This window comes from Gorilla gorilla, chromosome 8 (assembly GCF_029281585.2).
Source record: "Gorilla gorilla gorilla isolate KB3781 chromosome 8, NHGRI_mGorGor1-v2.1_pri, whole genome shotgun sequence".
In the NCBI taxonomy this organism is placed as follows: domain Eukaryota; kingdom Metazoa; phylum Chordata; class Mammalia; order Primates; family Hominidae; genus Gorilla; species Gorilla gorilla.
Window position 1 is genome coordinate 86,417,874 of NC_073232.2, and position 22,751 is coordinate 86,440,624.

Here is a 22,751-nt window from a genome sequence, read left to right on the forward strand (position 1 = left end):
AAAAACCAAAAGGGAGAATATCTAGTATACTATCTTTTAGGTAAGAAAGAAGAGGAAATAAGAAAAATATGGGGAGATATCTATCTTTATTAAATAAACACAGAAAGATAAGCCAGAAAACAAAGTAGTTTGTTACCAAGTCACTGCAAACACTGCTTGCTGAGTGGCACCCAATGACTATTGTTAACTCTAAATATGTCCCTGGCATGAACAGACAGCCTATGATGACACATTGTTTGAGATTTATATTAAATTTGAAAGAATAAAGATCTCTCAGGTTCACCTCACCAGTGACCTGAGGAGTTTATAGGAACTTGAATAGTTTGCTTCTACCATAAAGGAGGTAAGCGTGTTAAGATAGTGTGCGACAGTGGCACCGTGTATAGTGTGTCACAACAGAGCCCCTCATTCTGAGTGCCCTAAAAGTGTCCAAGGAAGATGAGGAAGGGTGGCAGGGAAAAAAAAGAGATATGAACACTAGAGACACTCTCCTTTCTCTATAGGCTATCATTTGTTCTCTGAAAGTTTGGCCCACTCATGATGAGTTCCCTGACACTGCAAGCATTGTCTAGTTACTCAACAATGAAGTCTCAAAGAAGAGCTTGATGGACTCCCCACTAAGGATCTTCTGGCCAGGCAGTAGGGCATAGGGCCAACATACAGCCCCACTAGAGTCAAAATCATGACGATACCTATAATTAACACATGTGCTATTTCCTCTACCCATTACAGTGATCTTAAGATGAATCAGAGAACATGGTCTATGTTTACCCAGAAGTCTCAGCTTTCAAAACAAAACAAAATTAGGGGTTAGGCCAACGTCCCTATTTCCACAGTGGCACCTGAAGATGTATACCAAGTCAGAGTTCAAACAGGTCATAGTGTAGAATTACATAACTCACATCATTTGAATACTAGTTTACCAATGATTTATCTCCACAATCTCTGACACCAGGATGAGGGTGAAACAGATAATGCTATATGGTGTGAGGTCTGAAGCCACCAAAAACATGACCCTTACCCAAACACAACTATGGGTGGGTCCCACTAGGCCACTACAAACCTCCATTTTTATGACTCCCTCTACTGAATATATTATTGATATAGATGTATCTTCTGTGTGAATCCCCAGTCACATCAGCCTCAAGCCCTAAGGGGAACTACTGTGGTTAAGGTCATTTTAGTGAAGCATGTGGAAGACTGTAAACTTACTAAACCACAAGTGTCTAGAGATTGGTCTCCAAAAATTGCCTGAGGGAGAAATAGAAATCACTGCCCTTATTGCTCAGCTCTTCATGATCATGAAGCCAAAGATGTTCATGAGACTATTTCTCCATGCAATAACTAAGTTAGCCTGTGTGTATCACCTTGGGTGTCTATAAACTCCATTGATTATGGGAAGCTTAATGCTATGGTACTTCTTAGAACACTGATATGACCTGACATTGTGACTGTCCATAAAGGTAATTACCCAAGCTGAGGGAAGTAGGTATAAAGCAATTGACGTAGCAAATGCCCTTTTCAGCATTCCTGTCCACACAGATGATCAGGAACAGTTTGTCTTATATGGAACAGGTTGCAACACATCTTTAAAATCCCTCCACAAAACCATGATCTGGAAACAGTTCTGTTCCTATTAACCTTCTACGACATTGATGATTCCCTACTGGTAGGCCCAGGCAAGTCCACTACCCAGCAAGGACTGGATGTTGTATTGGCCCACATGCAGCAACATGGCTGGGCCATTAATACATAAAAAGTACAAAGACCTTGTTACCCAAGAGGAATTCCTGGGAGTAAACTAGAAAGGGGAAACATGTCTCACTCCTGAGGAGGTAACTGTCAAACTATGGTCCCTCTCTATTGCAACAAATACACAAGAGGCCAAGCAATTTGTGAACCTATTCTGCTACTGGCAGTTCCCTTGATGGAATCCTGATTGCAATCATTTTAAAGTTACCAAAAAGGCCTCTACCTTGGAGCAGGCCCCAACCAGCAGAATGCCCTGGAGTCCATCCAACAGGCCGCCTATGCTACTGTTCCCCTTAGCTCCTCTGATCTTTATTTGAGTTACAGGTCTCGGCAAACTTTCTGTTCACTGATTGATGCCAAATGGAAACAGCTTACTGAACAGGTCAGTGGAATAAATTGGGCTTTTGGACCTGTAACTTCCTAGAGTTGGATAAAAGGTACACACTCTTTGAAAGACAATTATTGGCCTGCTATTGTCCTTGGTGAATACTGAGCACATGATCATGGCTACAAAATACCGTTACAACCAGAAATACTAACTACAAGTAATAAATACTCTAGCTTTTGTTCTCTAGTTATCTTATGGTATTCATATTTTAGGTTCAAGGTAAAATTTCTGTAAATTCAAGATTCATGAACTGAAGAAAAATACCTTTGCTGTGACTAATTTAAAATAATGTAAAGTTATGTGTAATTTTTATACTTACTGGTGAGTGGTTGCTCTGTAGAAGTTTCTTGTTTCTTTACTTGTAATTTGGTTTTTGACAATGGTTCTTGATGCTCAACTACAAGCCTTTCATTTGGTACTTCATTATGAGCTACATAAAGAAAATACATTTATTCCACTAAATAGAAAAATGGATCTTTTGTGAAATTTCTGTATTTCAAATTTATAAAACATTTACATGAGCATTCTCAGTCACTTCTACAAAGTTATAACTAAATTACAATAATAATAGATTTGATGAGAAAATGCTGAAAAGAATTTTAATGGCTGTATGTTGATGCTTTCTCACTTTATAAACATTTCTAGGAATCATATAGTCTATATTTTTCCTAGGTTCTTTATATTGTATAGATCATATAGATGTCATAAACCAAACAATAAAAATACATATGTACAAGTTTATTATTATGGCATTATTTGTAATTACAAAATACTCAAAACCACATAAATGTTCAAGCATTGGATATTGGTTGAATAAGCCAATGTATACACCATAAAGTTCTAGGGGTGTCCAAGGGAGAGAATACAGTCATGGATTCTTAGTTTCTGCTTCTGGTTGAGCCAGTAAAGCCCCTTTCTCATTCCTCTTTTCTGCTTATCACTAGAGACAGAAACTAAAAACCATGGCTTTGGGCTGCTAAAAGCCTAAAACAAAACAGACCAGAATGACAACAACAACAAAATAAGGCAGGTTGGACAAGCTTGCTATAAACTATGGTATAATGAAAGTTACGGTTAATAATGTGGTACAATAGCTATACATAGAGTTGTAAAAGCAATTTAAAAAAAATCTCTATAAACTGACCTGTAGGGATTTCCAGGAGATAATGTTAAGTGAAAAAAAAAAATCCAAAAAAGAGAAAACTTGTATGCCACCATTAGGTAAGGAAGAAGGAATAAAAGAAAGAAAGGAAATTAGAAAGATACTTAGCTTTACAAAATGAAACAGGTGAAATGTAAGAATACAATATAGTTGATTACCTACAAGATGAAGGAGGGTGAACTAGGGAAGGAATGGAACTTCTCTAAGTATACCTTGCATATTTTTTACTTTTGGAATCAGTTTCAGGTTTCGTATATTTCAAAAAATAAAATTAAATTAAATCACAAAGGATAAGAAGAAACTAAAACTGAAAGCAAACTTAGTGAACCTATTAAAGAGAAAAAAGAACTCATACAGGTAAATCATCAATACAATATTTAACATATGCCCTAATACTTGGACAAGTGTGCGGAGAAGAGACAGTACACACATCACAAAATATTTTCAGTAGGTTTGTTTTTCTAGAAGTATGTGCTAAGCAATTCTAAAATAATTTTGGAACTGCAATACAATCCAGATTTTAAGACCAACATGGCTGACTAGAAGCAGCTAGTGTGAACTGCTTTCACAGGAGAGAAGACAGAGTGGCAAGTAAACTTACAAATTTATAAGTGGCAAGTGGCTCTTCAACTGGATCATCCAGGAGGCCACCTTGGGATTCATCAAGGAAGTAGTGGTGACCCATGGAGAGCAGAGAGGAGTGAGACAGGACAGCAACCTGCCTGGGATTGGCACAGAGCCAACGAAGGCTCCCCACCATGGGGAAAGAGTGAGTGCTTGAGAGCCCCTGGGGACACATACCTCTGCCATGAACCTTTGCAAACCTAGGCACAAGAGATCCTGCCCAACCCTACTCCCTGGGGCCCCCAGACTGACACAGAAAGCTGCATGGAGTCTCGGCAGAGCCACTATTCAGGCCCATGTGGAGCTCCAAGGGCTTTGGATTCCTGAGCACCCTGGGACCAGCTGCCATAGCTCTGCCAAGAAGGGAGGCAGGGATCTCCCATGCGCCCCAGGATAAGGGTCCCATCTAGGATACTGAAATGTGGACAGACTGTAGGCCTCACCTCTGGGGCACCTTGCCAAGCAAAGCCAATCGGCCTAGGTCCCCAGCACAGCAACCCACCTCACCCCCACCCCCCAACCTGATCACTTGGGCTGGCTGCAGCTCTGCATTTCTCTGAGGCAGAGATTCCAGAGGTAACACAATAGGCCCACAGCTTTTGCCACTGCCATAGTCTCCCCAGTCCCCATTGCCCTGAGGATAGGGAGAGAGTATAGAGCTCAAAAGCTATCTCGTGCCTCCAACATGCGACACGTGCCATAAAGAAAAACAGCCACACTGTTTTTCATGCAGGTCCCAGGCCTTGCTACTCCTTACTAAGCAGGGCCTTCCGACCTTGGCCCTCAATGCAGCCACCCTACTTCTGCCTGATCACTTCCGTCTGTGGCAGCTCTGTGTTTCTCTGGGGTGGAATTCCCATTGGCAACTGGCAACAAGCCCCTCTGCCACTGCTGCTGCAGCAGTACTCACCAGCAAGGTGAAAGATCTCTACTTTGAGAATTACAAAGCACTGCTAAAAGAAATCAGAGATGACACAAAGAAGTGGAAAAACATTCCACGCTCATAGACAGGAAGAATCAATATTGCTAAAATTGCCATACTACTCAAAGCAATTTACATATTCTATGCTATTCCTATCAAACTACAGAATAAGAAAAACCTATTCTAAAATTCATATGGAGCAATAAAGAGCCCAAATAGCCAAAGCAATCTTCAGCAAAAAGAACAAAGCCCAAGATAGCCCACTACAGAATTTCAAACTACTCTACAAGGTTACAGTAACCAAAACAGCATGGTAGTGGTATAAAAACATACACATAGACCAAAGAAACGGGTTAGAGAACTCAGGAATAAAGCCACACACCTACAACCATCTGATCTTTGACAAAGCTGGCAAACCAAGCAACAGGGAAAGGATTTTCTATTCAGAAAGTTGTGCTAGGATAACAGGCTAGCCACATGTAGTAGACTGAAATTGGACTGCTTCCTTTCACCACATAAAAAAATAAACTCAAGATGAATTAAAGACTTAAATGTAAAACTCAAAAATATAAAACTCTGAAAATTAACCTAGGAAATATCATTCTGGACGTAGGACTTGGCAAAGATATCATGAGAAGGATGCCAAAAGCCACTGCAATAAAAACAAAAATTAACAAATAGGATCTAATTAAACTAAAGAGCTTCTGCAGAGCAAAAGAAACTATCAATAGAGCAAACAGACAACCGACAGAATAGGAGAAAATATTCTCAAACTATGCATCTAACAAAGGTGTAATATCCAGAATCTATAAGGAATTTAATCAACAAGCAAAAACCAAAGAACCCCATTAAAAATGGGCAAAGGACATGAACAGACACTTATCAAAAGAAGATATACATGCTGCCAACAAGCATAGGAAAAATGCCTAACATCACTAATCATTAGAGAAATGCAAATCAAAACCACAATGAGATACCATCTCACACCAGTCAGAATGGCTACTACTAAAAAGTCAGAAATAAGAGATGCTGGTGAGGTTGTAGAGAAAAAGGAAGGCTTTATACATTGCTGATGGGAATGTAAATAAGTTCAGCCACTGTGGAAAACAGTTTGGAAATTTCTCAAAGAACTTAGAACTACGATTTGATCCAGCAACCCCATTACTGGGAATAACCCCAAAAGAATATAAATCATTTACCATAAAGACACATGCATGTGCATGTTCATCACAGCACTATTCACAGTAGCAAAGACAGAATCAACCTAGATGCCTGCTCATCAACAGTGGACTGAATAAAGAAAATGTGGTACATATACACCATAAATTGTATCCTTTGCAGCAACATGGATAAGGCTGGAAGGAAATTATCCTAAGGAAATTAACACAGGCACAGAAAACCAAATGCCACATATTCTCTCTTGTAAGTGGGTACACTTAAACATTGAGTACACATGGACACAAAGAGGGGAAAAATAGACAACAGGGCTTACTTGAGGATGGAGGGTAGGAAGAGTGTGAGGACTGAAAAACTACCTATTGGGTACTATGCTCACTACCTTGGTGACAAAATCATTTGTACATCAAACTCCAGCAATACACAATATAGCCATGCAATAAACCTGCAAGTGTACCACTTGAACCTAAAATAAAAGTTGAAAAATAATAATGATGCTGATACAATTGAGTAATTGAGTTGTGGATTAGTCAGGATTCACACAGTAGAAGAAAGAATATATATATATATGAAATGGAGAAAGACAAGAACAACCTCTGAGAAAATGAACCGGAATTTAAGGTGTCCAAGAGATTTGCCATGAATTCTAAATATGACTTTACAGGTATATATCCATGTTTATATGCACATGTATATGTATGCAGATGTGTGTACGAAGCTGTGTGTGTGTGTGTGTGTGTGTGTGTGTATATATATATATATATATATAAATACACTGAAGAATCCAACTTCAGGCCAACCCTGCTTTTGTGTGATCTTTCAGGTCCAATCATGGACAGTTACAAAGGCATTACCTGGCAATTATCATAGAGATTCCCAACACAAAAGAGACTTGAGGTAAGATTTGTGTACTGCAGGCATAGGAGGTAGTCGCAGTCTTGAATCAACTCCTCTCCCCTTGGCCAACCAGGCTCTTGGGCATATAACATTTTTAGTCTAATCGCCTTAAGTTGAAAACCTCTTTATAGGGGAAGGTGGGGGCTTGACTGTATTGTTCAGGCAGTAGCTGTATTGTGACAAACAATGACTGTATTGTTCAGTCACTGCCTCTGGCCAGACCACCTATGGTGTGAAGTAGTGGGGTAGAGGAAATCCTTAAAGAAACTTTTCTCAGTTCTGACTCAGTATTCTGGACTTAACCAATCCTAGCCTTCCCCACCACTACCTCCCACAGACACAGATCCAGTCAATTGGCCCACCACAAAATTCAGATGTTAACTGACAAATTACTAGGCTGAAATAGCAGCTACTTCCAGCACAGCAATTACTTACTAGCTGAGAGAGTGATGAAAAAAAATAGTAACTGAGGACTAATTCCTGGAAAATCTGAGTAAAGGCTTTCTTGAAGAGATCTTTTGTTACTGAAAACGGAATCTCAAAGGTGGAGACTGATGGGGCTCTCCATGAAAGCACTCAGGGACATGTAGTAACTAAGGGGTGCTCACTGACTAGCGTACACATTGTAATAGTTCCTATGACTAAAACAAGTGTTATCACTCAGCTTCTTCCAGTGAATCTTTAAATGAGTCAGAGAGCCTGGTGAAATTTACCCCAAATTCTCTCAGTTTTCAAAAGTGAACAAAAATATGGAGTAGATCAGGTCCTTATGTCCCCATTACCCAAGGACCTCTGCTAAGAAAAGTAATGAATTGGGAGATGGGAAAGAAGTACATTTTTTAAGCATTTTGAATAGTGGTGTCAAGATGACTGTGATCTTGACAACCCTTGACGCCAAGATGACAGGCAAATAGATAATGCTGTCTGGTTTTGGGTCTGAGGCCAACATCAAGAGGACCTTTAACCAGATAAGAAAATATGTGTGTCCCCAGGGTGGGGAACATCATATAGTGGGGCCTGTCAGGGGGAGGGACAGCATTAGGAAAAATAGCTAATGTAAATGATGAGTTGATGGGAGCAGCAAACCAACATGGCACATGTACACCTATGTAACAAACTTGCATGTTGTGCACATGTACTCTAGAACTTAAAGTATAATAAATTTAAAAAAAAAGAAAGAACATATGTGTGTCCCTATGGGCCAACATAAACTTTCATTGGTATGGCCCCAACTAATGAAGGTCTTATGAATATAGATATATTATCTATGTGCAATCCCACTGACTTATCCAAGGCCTCATGGAAGGCTTATTTCCTTATTATTCCTTAACTTATTGCTGCAGTTAGAACCATTTCAGCAGGGCACAGGAAGACTGCGAACCTGCCCAATGTCCTATACTTACCACCTTTGTCTCCCAAAATCTGTCTAGGAATAAAAAAGAAACAACTGCCTTCTTTGCTGAAGTGAATATAGAGAAAGTGTCCTTGAGATTATATCCCCATTCTATAACTCAGTACATCTAAGTGTAGGGCCTTGGATCAATAAAAGATTTTCAATTGATTTTGGCTGTTCAATCCAAACAACAGCTCTTTGGCCTTTGTCAATGGTATCTGACATTGTAAACATAGTAGAAGCTATTGTCTAGAGTGTGAAAACTTATGTAACAATTCACACTGCACATGCCCCATTCAGTATTTATCTACATAGAGATGATTAGGATCAGTTTACCCTTGTATGGAATGGATAAAATTGACCACTAATATACTTAATTCCCTATCTGTCATCAATGCATAAACCATAACATAGAAAAGGTCTCACTACCAGAGGAAGGACTAGCCTTCTAATCCATTCATGACACCATCCCAAACATGAAACCCCCCAAATAGGACTGGATGCTCTGTTGATGCACAGGTGATAATTCTCTAAAGCATTATTACAAAGTACAAGTACCTAGTACGCAAGTGTAATTCCTGAGCATTATCTGTAAGGGGAATGTTGTCTTATTCCATGTGATAATACTGGCTCTGGCTCTCTCTGATCAAACAATTAAAAAGAAGATTAATGAGACTATTCGACTACTTACACTCTTGTATCGCCCATGTGGCAATCTTAATGCCATCCAACTATGGGGTTACAAGAAAGCTGTTTCCTTTAAATGTGCCACAATCAGAAGGATGGCCTGGAGGTCATCCAACAAGCAACCCAAACAGCACTACTCCTGGGCCACTCTGATATCCATTTACTGTTTTGTGTAAGAGGTCTTCTGTTTGCCAGTTGGAGGTTATGGCAGAAGGACACTGCCACAGGTCAGAGGAATCTATTGGGCTTTTGAACCTGTCATTTTCAGAAATACCTGAAAAGTATATACCCTTTAAGAGACAATTATTGGCCTTTTATTGGGCTTTGGTGAATACTGAGCACACAACCCATGCTTGTGAAATAGTCTCAAGACAAGAAATTCCAACTAAAAGTTATCAATACTTTTGTTTTCTAATTATCTTAGAGTATACATGCTTTAGGTCAAAGTTAAAAATTTCTATGAAACATATGCCCAAATACATATTCATGAATCAAAAAAAAATTTCCGATAAGTTGAACTTAAAATAAATTAAAATAGGGGGATTGATGTAAGTAAGATCATGGAATAGGAGGCCCAGCCCTCATTCTTCCACAAAAATGAAGACTTAACAACCAGACAAGGATAAAATTACCTTTATGAGACCTCTGGAATTCAAATGAGAGGCTACAGCACAGCAGTGGAACACAGAAACAAGGCAAAAGTGCAATTAAAGGATAATAAGAACAGTTTCATCTCTACTCATGTCACACCTCCCCCAAGCTGTCACAGCACAGTGCCAAGAGAGATCTCCTGGGCTTTTCAGTTTTCCTGTGGGGAATAAAGTGAGCATTGGACTTTTCCCAGCCTGTTATTATAACCTGAGAGGCCTACTTATATTGCACCACAATCAAAACACTCAGGGAATCAGCATGGCTAGATCACCTGAAGGTAGCTAAAAACCAAAAAAAAAGGCAGGAAGAGGGGTGGTCAGAAGCTCTCAAGAAACAGTATGGATCCAATAGCTGACATACAAATCACAGCAGCAGGCTTGCCCACAAACCCTGAGAGCCAGCACTCCTGTGGACCCTGACAGCTGACCTGCCCATGAACCCTGCTAATGGACCCACACAAACTCTGGGTGGGCTGTCTAGTGAAGGGCCAAAGCTAGCATGTAAAGATGCTTCTTTAAATGCACGTCCATCAATGAAAATACAAGGATCATGAAGAATCAGGGCAATACAACCCCACTGGATGCTCTGTTGATGCACAGGTGATAACTCAAATAACAAAATATAGCTCAAATAAGAGATTCTTAAAAATGCAGATCTATGACCTTCCTGAAAAAGACATAAAAATAATGGCCTTAAACAAGCTCAGTGAACTAAAATAGAACACAGATAGACAACCAAATAAAATTAGGGAAACAACACATGAACAAAAAATGAGAGGTTCAACAAAGACTTACCAACCATAAAAATGTAAACCAACAGAAAGTCTGGAACAGAGGAACACAATTGATAAACTGAAAAATTTCATAGATAGCCTCAAAAGCAGACTTTATCAAGCAGAAGAAAATAGCAAAGCAACAAACTCTAAGACAGGTCCTTTGAAATTTCTTATTATGAGAAACAAAAATAAAAATAATGAAAAAGAGTGAAGAAATCCTATAAGATGTATGGGATACCATCATGTGAACCAATATATGCATATGGAAGTCCAAGAAGAAAGAGAGGGAAAATGGCAGAAGGCTTATTTAAAGAAATAATGAATACAGTTTTTTCAAATCTGAGGAGGAAAATGGACTTCCAGATACACGAAACACAAAGGATCCTAAATAGGTTGAATCTTAAGAAGTTTATACTGAGACACATTAAATTGTCAAACCTCAAAGAAAATTTTGAAAATGGAAAGAAAAAAATGACATCACATACAAGATAAACCCATAAAACTATCAATAAGCTTTTCAGCAGAAACCTTGCAGGCCAGAAGAGAATGAAATAATATATTCAAAGTACTGAATGAAATAAATGACAACCAGGAATACTACACCCAGAAAAATTGTGCTTTGAAAGTTAAGCGTAGATACTTTTCCAGACAAACAAAAATTTAGGGAGTTAATCAACACTAGACCAGCCTTACAAGGAGTGATAAAGGGAATTATTTTTTTTTTAATTATACTTTAAGTTTTAGGGTACATGTGCACAATGTGCAGGTTAGTTACATATGTATACATGTGCCATGCTGGTGTGCCGCACCCATTAACTCGTCATTTAGCATTAGGTATATATCCTAATGCTATCCTTCCCCCTCCCCCCACCCCACAACAGTCCCCAGAGTGTGATGTTCCCCTTCCTGTGTCCATGTGTTCTCATTGTTCAATTCCCACCTATGAGTGAGAACATGCGGTGTTTGGTTTTTTGTCCTTGCAATAGTTTACTGAGAATGATGATTTCCAATTTCATCCATGTCCCTACAAAGGACATGAACTCATCATTTTTTATGGCTGCATAGTATTCCATGGTGTATATGTGCCACATTTTCTTAATCCAGTCTATCATTGTTGGACATTTGGGTTGGTTCCAAGTCTTTGCTATTGTGAATAGTGCTGCAATAAACATATGTGTGCATGTGTCTTTATAGCAGCATGATTTATAGACCTTTGGATATATACCCAGTAATGGGATGGCTGGGTCAAATGGTATTTCTAGTTCTAGATCCCTGAGGAATCGCCACACTGACTTCCACAATGGTTGAACTAGTTTACAGTCCCACCAACAGTGTAAAAGTGTTCCTATTTCTCCACATCCTCTCCAGCACCTGTTGTTTCCTGACTTTTCAATGATTGCCATTCTAACTGGTGTGAGATGGTATCTCATTGTGGTTTTGATTTGCATTTCTCTGATGGCCAGTGATGGTGAGCATTTTTTCATGTGTTTTTTGGCTGCATAAATGTCTTCTTTTGAGAAGTGTCTGCTCATGTCCTTCGCCCACTTTTTGATGGGGTTCTTTGATTTTTTCTTGTAAATTTGTTTGAGTTCATTGTAGATTCTGGATATTAGCCCTTTGTCAGATGAGTAGGTTGCGAAAATTTTCTCCCATTTTGTAGGTTGCCTGTTCACTCTGATGGTAGTTTCTTTTGCTGTGCAGAAGCTCTTTAGTTTAATTAGATCCCATTTGTCAATTTTGGCTTTTGTTGCCATTGCTTTTGGTGTTTTAGACATGAAGTCCTTGCCCATGCCTATGTCCTGAATGGTATTGCCTAGGTTTTCTTCTAGGGTTTTTATGGTTTTAGGTCTAACGTTTAAGTCTTTAATCCATCGTGAATTAATTTTTCTATAAGGTGTAAGGAAGGGATCCAGTTTCAGCTTTCTACATATGGCTAGCTAGTTTTCCCAGCACCATTTATTAAATAGGGAATCCTTTCCCCATTGCTTGTTTTTCTCAGGTTTGTCAAAGATCAGATAGTTGTAGATATGCGGCATTATTTCTGAGGGCTCTGTTCTGTTCCATTGATCTATATCTCTGTTTTGGTACCAGCACCATGCTGTTTTGATTACTGTAGCCTTGTAGTATAGTTTGAAGTCAGGTAGTGTGATGCCTCCAGCTTTGTTCTTTTGGCTTAGGATTGACTTGGTGATGCGGGCTCTTTTTTGGTGCCATATGAACTTTAAAGTAGTTTTTTCCAATTCTGTGAAGAAAGTCATTGGTAGCTTGATGGGGATGGCATTGAATCTATAAATTACCTTGGGCAGTATGGCCATTTTCACGATATTGATTCTTCCTACCCATGAGCATGGAATGTTCTTCAATTTGTTTGTATCCTCTTTTATTTCATTGAGCAGTGGTTTGTAGTTCTCTTGAAGAGGTCCTTCACGTCCAACAAAGGGAATTCTTAAAGTTGAAATGAAAGGATGCTCAACAGTAACATGAAAGTATATGAAAGTATAAATATCACTAGCAAGTAAATATATTGATAATCAGAAAATAATGTAATACTGTAATAGTGGTATATGAATCATTTTAACTCTAGTATAAAAGTTAAAAGCAAAAGTATTAAGGACAACTATAATCACAAAAATTGGTTAATGGATACAGAATATAAAGTAATTTTTGACATCAATAACCGAAAATGGGGGTGGAATAAAAATGTAAAATTTTTGTATACAATTGAAGTTAAGTTGTTAACAATTTAAAATAGATAACAATTTAAAATAGACCATTTTAACAGTATTTTACTCAAACCTCATGGTAATCATAAAGAAAAACCTATATCAGACACAAAAAAGATGAAAAGGAAATAAAGTATATCATTATAAAAAGTCATCAAATCACAAAGGAAAGCAGAAAGAGAGGAAGATAGGGCACAGCTATAAAACAGACAGAAAACAATATAATTGCAACAGTAAGTCTTTACCTAGCAATAATAATTTTAAATATAAATAGGTTAAACTTACCATTCAAAAGATACAGAGAAGCTGAAAGGATGAGAAAAGTAAGATCCACTATATGCTATCTGCAAGAGACTTGCTTTAGAGTCAAGGACAAACTGAACTAAAAGTGAGGGGCTTAAACACTAAAAGGGAAGGAGAGGAAAAGATATCCCATGCAAATGGTATCAAAAAGAGAGCAGAAGTGGCTGTACTTAGATAACTAATATGTCAAGAGACAAAAAAAGGTCACCACACAAAAATAAAAGGGTCAATTCACCATTAAAATGGGCGACAGAGCGAGACTCCATCTCAAAAATATATATATGTATATAACAATGATAAATATACCTGTGTCCAACGTCAGAGCACATAAATACATAAGAAAAGTAATAATAGGTATGAAGAGAGAGACTTCAATACTCCACTTTCAAAAATGGATAGATCATCCAAACAGAAAATCAATAAACAACAGATCCGAACAACACTGTAGACCAAATGGACCTAACAGTCATTTAAAGAACATTCCATCCAAAAGCAGCAGAATACACACAATTCTCCTACACACTGAGATATTTACAGGATAAATCACATGCTATACTACAAAACAAGTCTTAAACATTTAAGAAAATTAAAACTATTACAAGATTATTTTCCAGTCACAATGGTATGAAACTAGAAATCAGTAATGAAAGAAAAATGGAAAAAAATCACAAATACATGAAAATTAAACAACAAATTTTGAACAACCACTGGATCAAGGAAGAAATCAAAAGGGAAATTAGAAACTATCTTGAGATTTTAAAAAATCCACAAAACTGAAATATACCAAAACTTACAGCAGGATGCAGCAAAAGCAGTACCATAAGGAAAGTTGATAATCACTATAAAAAATATTTAAAATGAACAACCTAACTTTACACTTCAAGGAAAAAGAAGAATAAGAAACTAAAGCCAAAGTTCACAGAAAAAAAAAATAAAATTAGAACAGAAATAAATAAAATAGGAAAAAATATAGAAAAAATTGATGAAAATGTGAGTTCGGTTTTTGAAAAGATAAAGAAAATTGACACACTATTAGCTAGATTAATTTTTAAAAAGAGAAGACTCAAATAAATAAAACTAGATGAAACAGGAGACACTACAACTGATGCCATGGAAATGAGAAAAGATCACAAATGACTATTATGAACCATTTATGGACCAACAAACTGGACAACAAAGAAGAAATTGTTAAATTCCTTGAACCTACCAATAACCTACCAAGACTGAATCAAGAAAAAATGGAAAACTTGAAAAGGTCAATAGTAAATAATAAGACTGATTCATGGTTTTCATGTTCGGAGATTCTGGTTACTGGTTCAGTCTCACTATTTGTTATTGATTTTTTAATGTAGAAAACCCTAAACTACACACACACACACACACACACACACACACACACGCACAATGGTTAGAATAAACAAATTCAGTAAAGGTACAGAATATAAAATTAACATACACAAATTGGTTTTGTTTTAATATACTAACAACGAACTATCCAAAAAGGAATTCAAAATCAATCCTACTTACAATCACATCGAAAAGGAAAAAATACTTAGCAATAAACTTATTCGAAAGGCAAAAGGCTTGTACACTGAAAACGATAAAATATTGCTGAAAGAAATTAAAATGGAAAGACATCTTTTGTTCAAAATGGAAAAATTAATATTGTTAAAATGCCCATACTACCCAAAGTGATGTACAATTCCTATCAAAATACCAATGGCACACTTTTACAGAAATTGAAATAACAATTCTAAAATTCATATGGAACCAAAAAACCTAAATAGTCAAAGCAATCTGGAGCAAGAAAAAAAAACTGGAGGCATCATACTTCCTGATTTTAAAACACATTACAAAGCTTATATTATAGTCAAAAATATGTACTGCCATAAAAGACACATACACCAATGTAACAGGGAGTCCAGAATTAATCCCTATGCACATATTGTGAACTGATCTTCTGCAAGGGTGGTAAGAATACACAAAAGGGAAAGCATAGTCTCCTCAATAGCATTGGGGAAACAGAGTATCCACATGGAAAAGAATGAAATTAAACCCTTATCTTACACTATACACAAAGAATCAACCTTAGTAAAGTGGTTTAAAAAATAAATAAGGTAGGACAGCACCAAGATGGCAGAGGAGATAGCAACCTTCATCCCTCCTGCTATGAAACAAATATAGACACCTTTCACAAACTACAATAGCCCAGAGAGGTGTCATGGGCACATTAATGAATCTGTAGCAACACAGTGGAGCACAATGTCCAAGTAGAAAGGATCCCTGGTGAGGTCAGCATATCTTAGACACCAGGAGATAGCTAGGAGCAAAGAAGAAAGGTGGAGGCTATGGGCATCAGCCATGCTGCTGGAACCACCATGGTTCCCAACAGCCTGATCCACCCAGGACACTACCATTTCTTTCTACTGAGGTAATCAAGAGCCATCCCCACCAGGAAACCCCAGAAAGGGTGACGTGTCTGTATACTCCTCCTCCAAACAAGAATCAGCACTGTTAAGCCACTACTGGGAAAGAAGTCACCACCTCCTCTAACCCCATGTGTGCCCTGACCCAAAACATAGCCACTCTGCAAGTAACCACATTCCAGACCTGGGTTTTGTGTCTACATTGAACCCACCCACACCTCAGACATTGGGAATCGTTGTCACAGCAAGGTAGTTTGCATTCCAAATCCCAGAGCCACACGTTCGCTGTGTGTGCCCATGCTCCAGACACTGGTTTAGCCACCATAGACAGCTGGACTGTGCCCCAACTCCAGAGCAGCTCAAACTGTGTGGATATCAATATTCTCATTCTTAGCTGCCCAGCTATTTCACAGGAATCTGCACCTTGATTCTGTTACCAAGGTGGCAGCAGAGGTGCACGTGCCCTGGGCATAAGTGCTGTTACTACCCTGGGTCCCAGAACCATGCTACCTCCACACATTCCTGTGCTTCACATCTCAGCTCTGCAGCCACTCCATTGGCACCACTAATCAAATACTCATGCCACTACCAATGCAAGCAAGCTGACAAGTCAGACCCAGAACCAAGAGGGATTTTATCAGCAAAACTTCCTCACTGAGAGAAAAAGAAATCAGAAGAACTTTAATAGTCATTGCCACTGAAGACCCCAATAACCTTTGCCACAATTGCAAACATTCACAGCATTGGCTGCTGAGGATCCTCGAAATCTTTGTCATCACCAACCTCAGTTCCCAGAGCTACACAAAGGTGACACAACTCTCAATCTCATGAGTGCCAGAACTGCAGCAGCCCACCCAGCAAGCGCCCTCACACCCCTGTAGGAGAAGGTCTTTCAACAGCTAAACTAGTCAGAAGAGGCTACAAGAGGTGACCGCTGCATCAGATTTGCAGACATCAATGTAAAGCAACAAGAAACATGAAAAACTAAAGATATGACACGACCAAAACACCACAATAATCTCCTGAAGCTGATCCCAAAGAAATGCAGATATAAGAACTGCCTCATAAAAAATTCAAAACATTTTTTAGGAGGATCAGACAAGTTAGAAAAAATAGTTATGCATGTCACTTAATGACAGGGATATGTCTTGAAACGTGTCATTAGGCAATTTTATCATTGCATAAACCTACATGGTATAGCCTACTACACACCTAAGTTATATGATATAGTCTACTGCTCCTATGCTATAAAGCTGTACAGTATGTTACTATACTAAATACTGTATTCAATTTGAATACAATGGTAAATATTTGTATATCTAAACAGAAAAATAAGAAAAACATAGCACAAATATGGTATAAAGGTTTTAAAACTGATATACCTGTATAGAATACTTACCATCAAGGTAGCTTGCAGAACTAAGAGTTACTCTGAGTGAGTCAGTAAGTGAGTGGTGAATGTCAAGGCTTAGGACATCACTGTGCACTAGTGTAGACTTAATAAACACTGTACACTTGGGTTACACTAAATTTTGAATGAATTTTCTTTATTCAATAATAAATTAACCTGAGTTTACTGTAACTTTTTATTTAATAAAATTTTAATGTTTTTTACTTTTTTACTCTTTTGTAATAACACAGCTTAAAACACAAACACACTGTACAATTGTACCATTTATAGAACTAAAAGCCCACATTAAACAAAAGATCCCAAATAAACAGCCTAATGTTACACCACAAGGAACTAAGGAAAATAGAACAAACTAAACCCAAAGTTTATAGAAGGAAGAAAATAATAAAGCTCATGGAAGAAATAAACAAAATAGATACTAGAAAAACAATAGAAGGGAGAAAAAAAATAGAAAAGATCAACAAAACTAAGAGTTGGTATTTTGAAATGATGAGTTCACGTCCTTTGTAGGGACATGGATGAAACTGCAAATCATCATTCTCAGTAAACTATCGCAAGAACAAAAAACCAAACACCGCATATTCTCACTCATAGGTGGGAATTGAACAATGAGAACACATGGACACAGGAAGGGGAACATCACACTCTGGGGACTGTTGTGGGGTGGGGGGAGGGGGGAGGGATAGCACTGGGAGATATACCTAATGCTAGATGACGAGTTAGTGGGTGCAGCACACCAGCATGGCACATGTATACATATGTAACTAACCTGCACATTGTGCACATGTACCCTAAAACTTAAAGTATAATAATAATAAATTTTAAAAAAATAAAAAAAGAAAGTAAATAAAAGTATAGGAAATCAACAGGAAGCAACTTAGAATGGTTTTCCATAAAAAATAAAGAAATCATCTACCCTTAAAAAATCCTATAAATTGTTGACTGGGGAGTTCGGTAATGTTGGGATTGTATTTATTAAGACACAGCCTCAACAGACAAGGACTATTAAAACATATAATCAAATAAATTGCATTGTCTTCATTATAAAGAAAGAATATATTAATGAAAAGGGAATGATCCAGAGGAAAGACAGTAAAGGGTCTCTAAGAAGAAAGAACCCAGGACAACCCAGGAAAGGACATGTCCCGACCCCAGAAATAAATATCCAATCCCTCCTACAAATGCGCCCCAAGCGAAGATGGATGTAATAGACATCTGATCATCCAATTCATTCTCCCTGGATTGACTCCATGCTCACCAAGCAAATGTCTGATTATAATTTGTCCTTTTATGTAATTTTACTGAGAGGAAAGAGAATTCACGTATAACAATACAAACATTCTACTGTCCCTGAAAGTTAAATATTTAAAATGATGAGTTAATAAATTAGAATTCTGGACAACAACAAAAAAAAAAAGAAAAAGAAAAGACAAAATCAATGAATCTTTAATGAAACTAACAAAGAGAAAAGACTCAAAACCAGGAATAAAAGAAGAACTGTCACAACTGCTGTCACAGAGATACAAAAGATCATGAGAGACTACTATGAATAACTATATGGCACCAATTTCAACAACCCTGAAGAAATGAATAATTCCTAGACATATGCAACCTACCATGACTAAATCATGAAGAAGAGAAATATGAATAGACTAATAATGAGTAAGGTGATTAAATCACTAATATAAACTATTCTATTAAAGAAAAGCTAAGGCCTCATGGATACACTACTAAATTCTACCCAATGTTTTAAGAAGAATTAATGCTAATGCCCCTCAAATGTTTCAAAAAAATAGAAGAAGAGAGATCACTTCCAAACTCATTTTAGGAGGCCAGCATTACTGATACCAAAGCCAGACAAGGACACTACAAGAAAAGACAATTAAAGGCCAGTATCTCTGATGATCATGCAAAACCTCAACAAAATACTAACAAACTAAATTCAACAGCACATTCAAAGAAGAATTCGCCATGATCAAGTGTGGTTTATCTCCTGGGTGCAAGGATGGTTCAACATAAAGCAATAAATGTGATACATCACATTAACAGAATGAAGGACAAAAACCACATGATAATCTCAATAGATGCAGAAAAAACATCCATTAAAATTCCAAATAACTTCAAAATAAAAATTTTAAACCAGTTAGGTATAGGAGGATTGTACCTCACCACAATAAAAGCCATATACAACAAACAACCCACAGCTAACATTATACTTAATGGTAGTAAGTTGAGAGCGTTTCTTCTAAGACAAGAAACAAGACAAGGATGCTTATTCTCACCACTTCTATTCTACAGAACACTGGCAGCCCCAGGCAAATAAATTATGGAAGAAAAAGAAACAGAAGGCATTCAAATTGGATGGGGGAAGTAAAATATCTTGGTCAGATAACATAAACCAATATATAGAAAACTCTGATGAACATTGATGCAAAAATCCTCAGTAAAATACTGGCAAACCGATTACAGCAGCACATCAGAAAGCTTATCCACCATGATCAAGTGGGCTTCATCCCTGGGATGCAAGGCTGGTTCAACATACACAAATCAATAAACGTAATCCAGCATATAAACAGAACCAAAGACAAAAACCACATGATTATCTCAATAGATGCAGAAAAGGCCTTTAACAAAATTCAACAACGCTTCATGCTAAAAATTCTCAATAAATTAGGTATTGATGGGACGTATCTCAAAATAATAAGAGCTATCTATGACAAACCCACAGCCAATATCATACTGAATGGGCAAAAACTGGAAGCATTCCCTTTGAAAACAGGCACAAGACAGGGATGCCCTCTCTCACCACTCCTATCCAACATAGTGTTGGAAGTTCTGGCCAGGGCAATCAGGCAGGAGAAAGAAATAAAGCGTATTCAATTAGGAAAAGAGGAAGTCAAATTGTCCCTGTTTGCAGATGACATGATTGTATATCTAGAAAACCCCATCGTCTCAGCCCAAAATCTCCTTAAGCTGAGAGGCAACTTCAGCAAAGTCTCAGGATACAAAATCAATGTGCAAAAATCACAAGCATTCTTATACACCAATAACAGACAAACAGAGAGCCAAATCATGAGTGAACTCCCATTCACAATTGCTTCAAAGAGAATAAAACGCCTGGGAATCCAACTTACAAGGGACGTGAAGGACCTCTTCAAGGAGAACTACAAACCACTGCTCAATGAAATAAAAGAGGATACAAACAAATGGAAGAACATCCCATACTCATGGGCAGGAAGAATCAATATCATGCAAATGGCCATACTGCCCAAGGTAATATTTAGATTCAATGCCATCCCCATTAAGCTACCAATGACTTTCTTCACAGAATTGGAAAAAACTACTTTAAAGTTCATATGGAACCAAAAAAGAGTCCGCATTGCCAAGTCAATCCTAAGCCAAAAGAACAAAGCTGGAGGCATCACGCTACCTGACTTCAAACTATACTACAAGGCTACAGTAATCAAAACAGCATGGTACTGGTACCAAAACAGAGATATGGACCAATGGGACAGAACACAGCCCTCAGAAATAATACCACACATCTACAACCATCTGATCTTTGACAAACCTGAGAAAAACAAGAAATGGGGAAAGGATTCCCTATTTAATAAATGGTGCTGGGAAAACTAGCTAGCCATATGTAGAAAGCTGAAACTGGATCCCTTCCTTACACCTTATAGAAAAATTAATTCACGATGGATTAAAGACTTAAATGTTAGACCTGAAACCATAAAAACCCTAGAAGAAAATCTAGGCAATACCATTCAGGACATAGGCATGGGCAAGGACTTCATGTCTAAAACACCAAAAGCAATGGCAACAAAAGCCAAAATTGACAAATGGGATCTAATTAAACTGAAGAGCTTCTGCACAGCAAAAGAAACCACCATCAGAGTTAACAGGCAACCTACAGAATGGGAGAAAATTTTTGCAATCTACTCATCTGACAAAAGGCTAATATCCAAAATCTACAAAGAACTTAAACAAATTTACAAGAAAAAATCAAACAACCCTATCAAAAAGTGGGCAAAGGATATGAACAGACACTTCTCAAAAGAAGACATTTATGCAGCCACATGACAAAATGCTCATAATCACTGGCCATCAGAGAAATGCAAATCAAAACCACAATGAGATACCATCTCACACCAGTTAGAATGGTGATCATTAAAAAGTCAGGAAACAACAGGTGCTGGAGAGGATGTGGAGAAATAGGAACACTTTTACACTGCTGGTGGGACTGTAAACTAGTTCAACCATTGTGGAAGACAGTGTGGCGATTCTTCAAGGATCTAGAACTAGAAATACCATTTGACCCAGCCATCCCATTACTGGGTATATACCCAAAGGATTATAAATCATGCTGCTATAAAGACACATGCACATGTATGTTTATTGTGGCACTATTCACAATAGCAAAGACTTGGAACCAACCCAAATGTCCAACAATGATAGACTGAATTAAGAAAATGTGGCACATATACACCATGGAATACTATGCAGCCATAAAAAAGGATGAGTTCATGTCCTTTGTAGGACATGGATGAAGCTGGAAACCATCATTCTCAGCAAACTATCGCAAGGACAAAAAACCAAACACCACATGTTCTCACTCATAGGTAGGAATTGAACAATGAGAACACTTGGACACAGGAAGGGGAACATCACACACTGGGGCCTGTCACGGGGTGGGGGGAGGGGGGATGGATAGCATTAGAAGATATACCTAATGTAAATGACAAGTTAATGAGTGCAGCACACCAACACGGCACATGTATATATATATGTAACAAACCTGCACGTTGTGTACATGTACCCTAGAAAGTAAAGTATAAAAAAAACAAAAGAAATACTAAGTCCAACCTTGCAGGATTATTGTGTATGTTAGAAAAATATTATGTTCTTCCTACTGCTGTACCTGGTATTTATTAGTAATTCAGTAAATGATAGCTATTTATATTATTATCTTTGTAATCTACCTTCTCTTCATCATCTTTAGGTCTCAGTGTAAATCAAAGGGAATAACATTGCTTATTCCAAAGGACTACCACAAGGACTAAATAACACGGGTGAAACTGCTTTGTCAATGAAAAAAAAAAAAAAAGAAAAAGAAAACTCTAAAGACTCCACCAAAAAACTATTAGACCAAATGATTAAATTCATAAAATTTTCAGGGTAGAAAGTCAACACACAAACATTAGTAGTGTTCCTATACTCTAACAACGAACTGTCTGAAAAAGAAGTCAAAAAGTAATCTCATTTACAATATCTACAAAAAATTAAATTCCTAGGAATAAATTTAAACAAGGAGGAAAAAAAGTTCTACAATGAAAACTATAAAACATTAGTAAAAGAAGTTTAAGAAAGCACAAATAAATAAAAAGATATCCCATGTTCCTGGATTGGAAGAATTAATATTGTTAAAATGTCCATCAGTTATGAATTTAATCCCTATCAA

The 22,751-nt window shown here is 37.6% G+C and overlaps 1 protein-coding gene across 29 annotated transcripts in view; it reads right to left on the bottom strand.

The window, feature by feature from the left end:
• CCDC7 (coiled-coil domain containing 7) overlaps positions 1–22,751 on the bottom strand; it is a 459,676-nt gene that overhangs the window by 196,211 nt on the left and 240,714 nt on the right. For all 29 annotated transcript variants that reach the window (XM_063710186.1, XM_063710188.1, XM_063710189.1 and 26 more), the window contains one exon: positions 2,460–2,570. In XM_063710186.1, the coding sequence (XP_063566256.1) occupies positions 2,460–2,570 (111 nt within the window). The remainder of the gene's footprint in view (positions 1–2,459; positions 2,571–22,751) is intronic.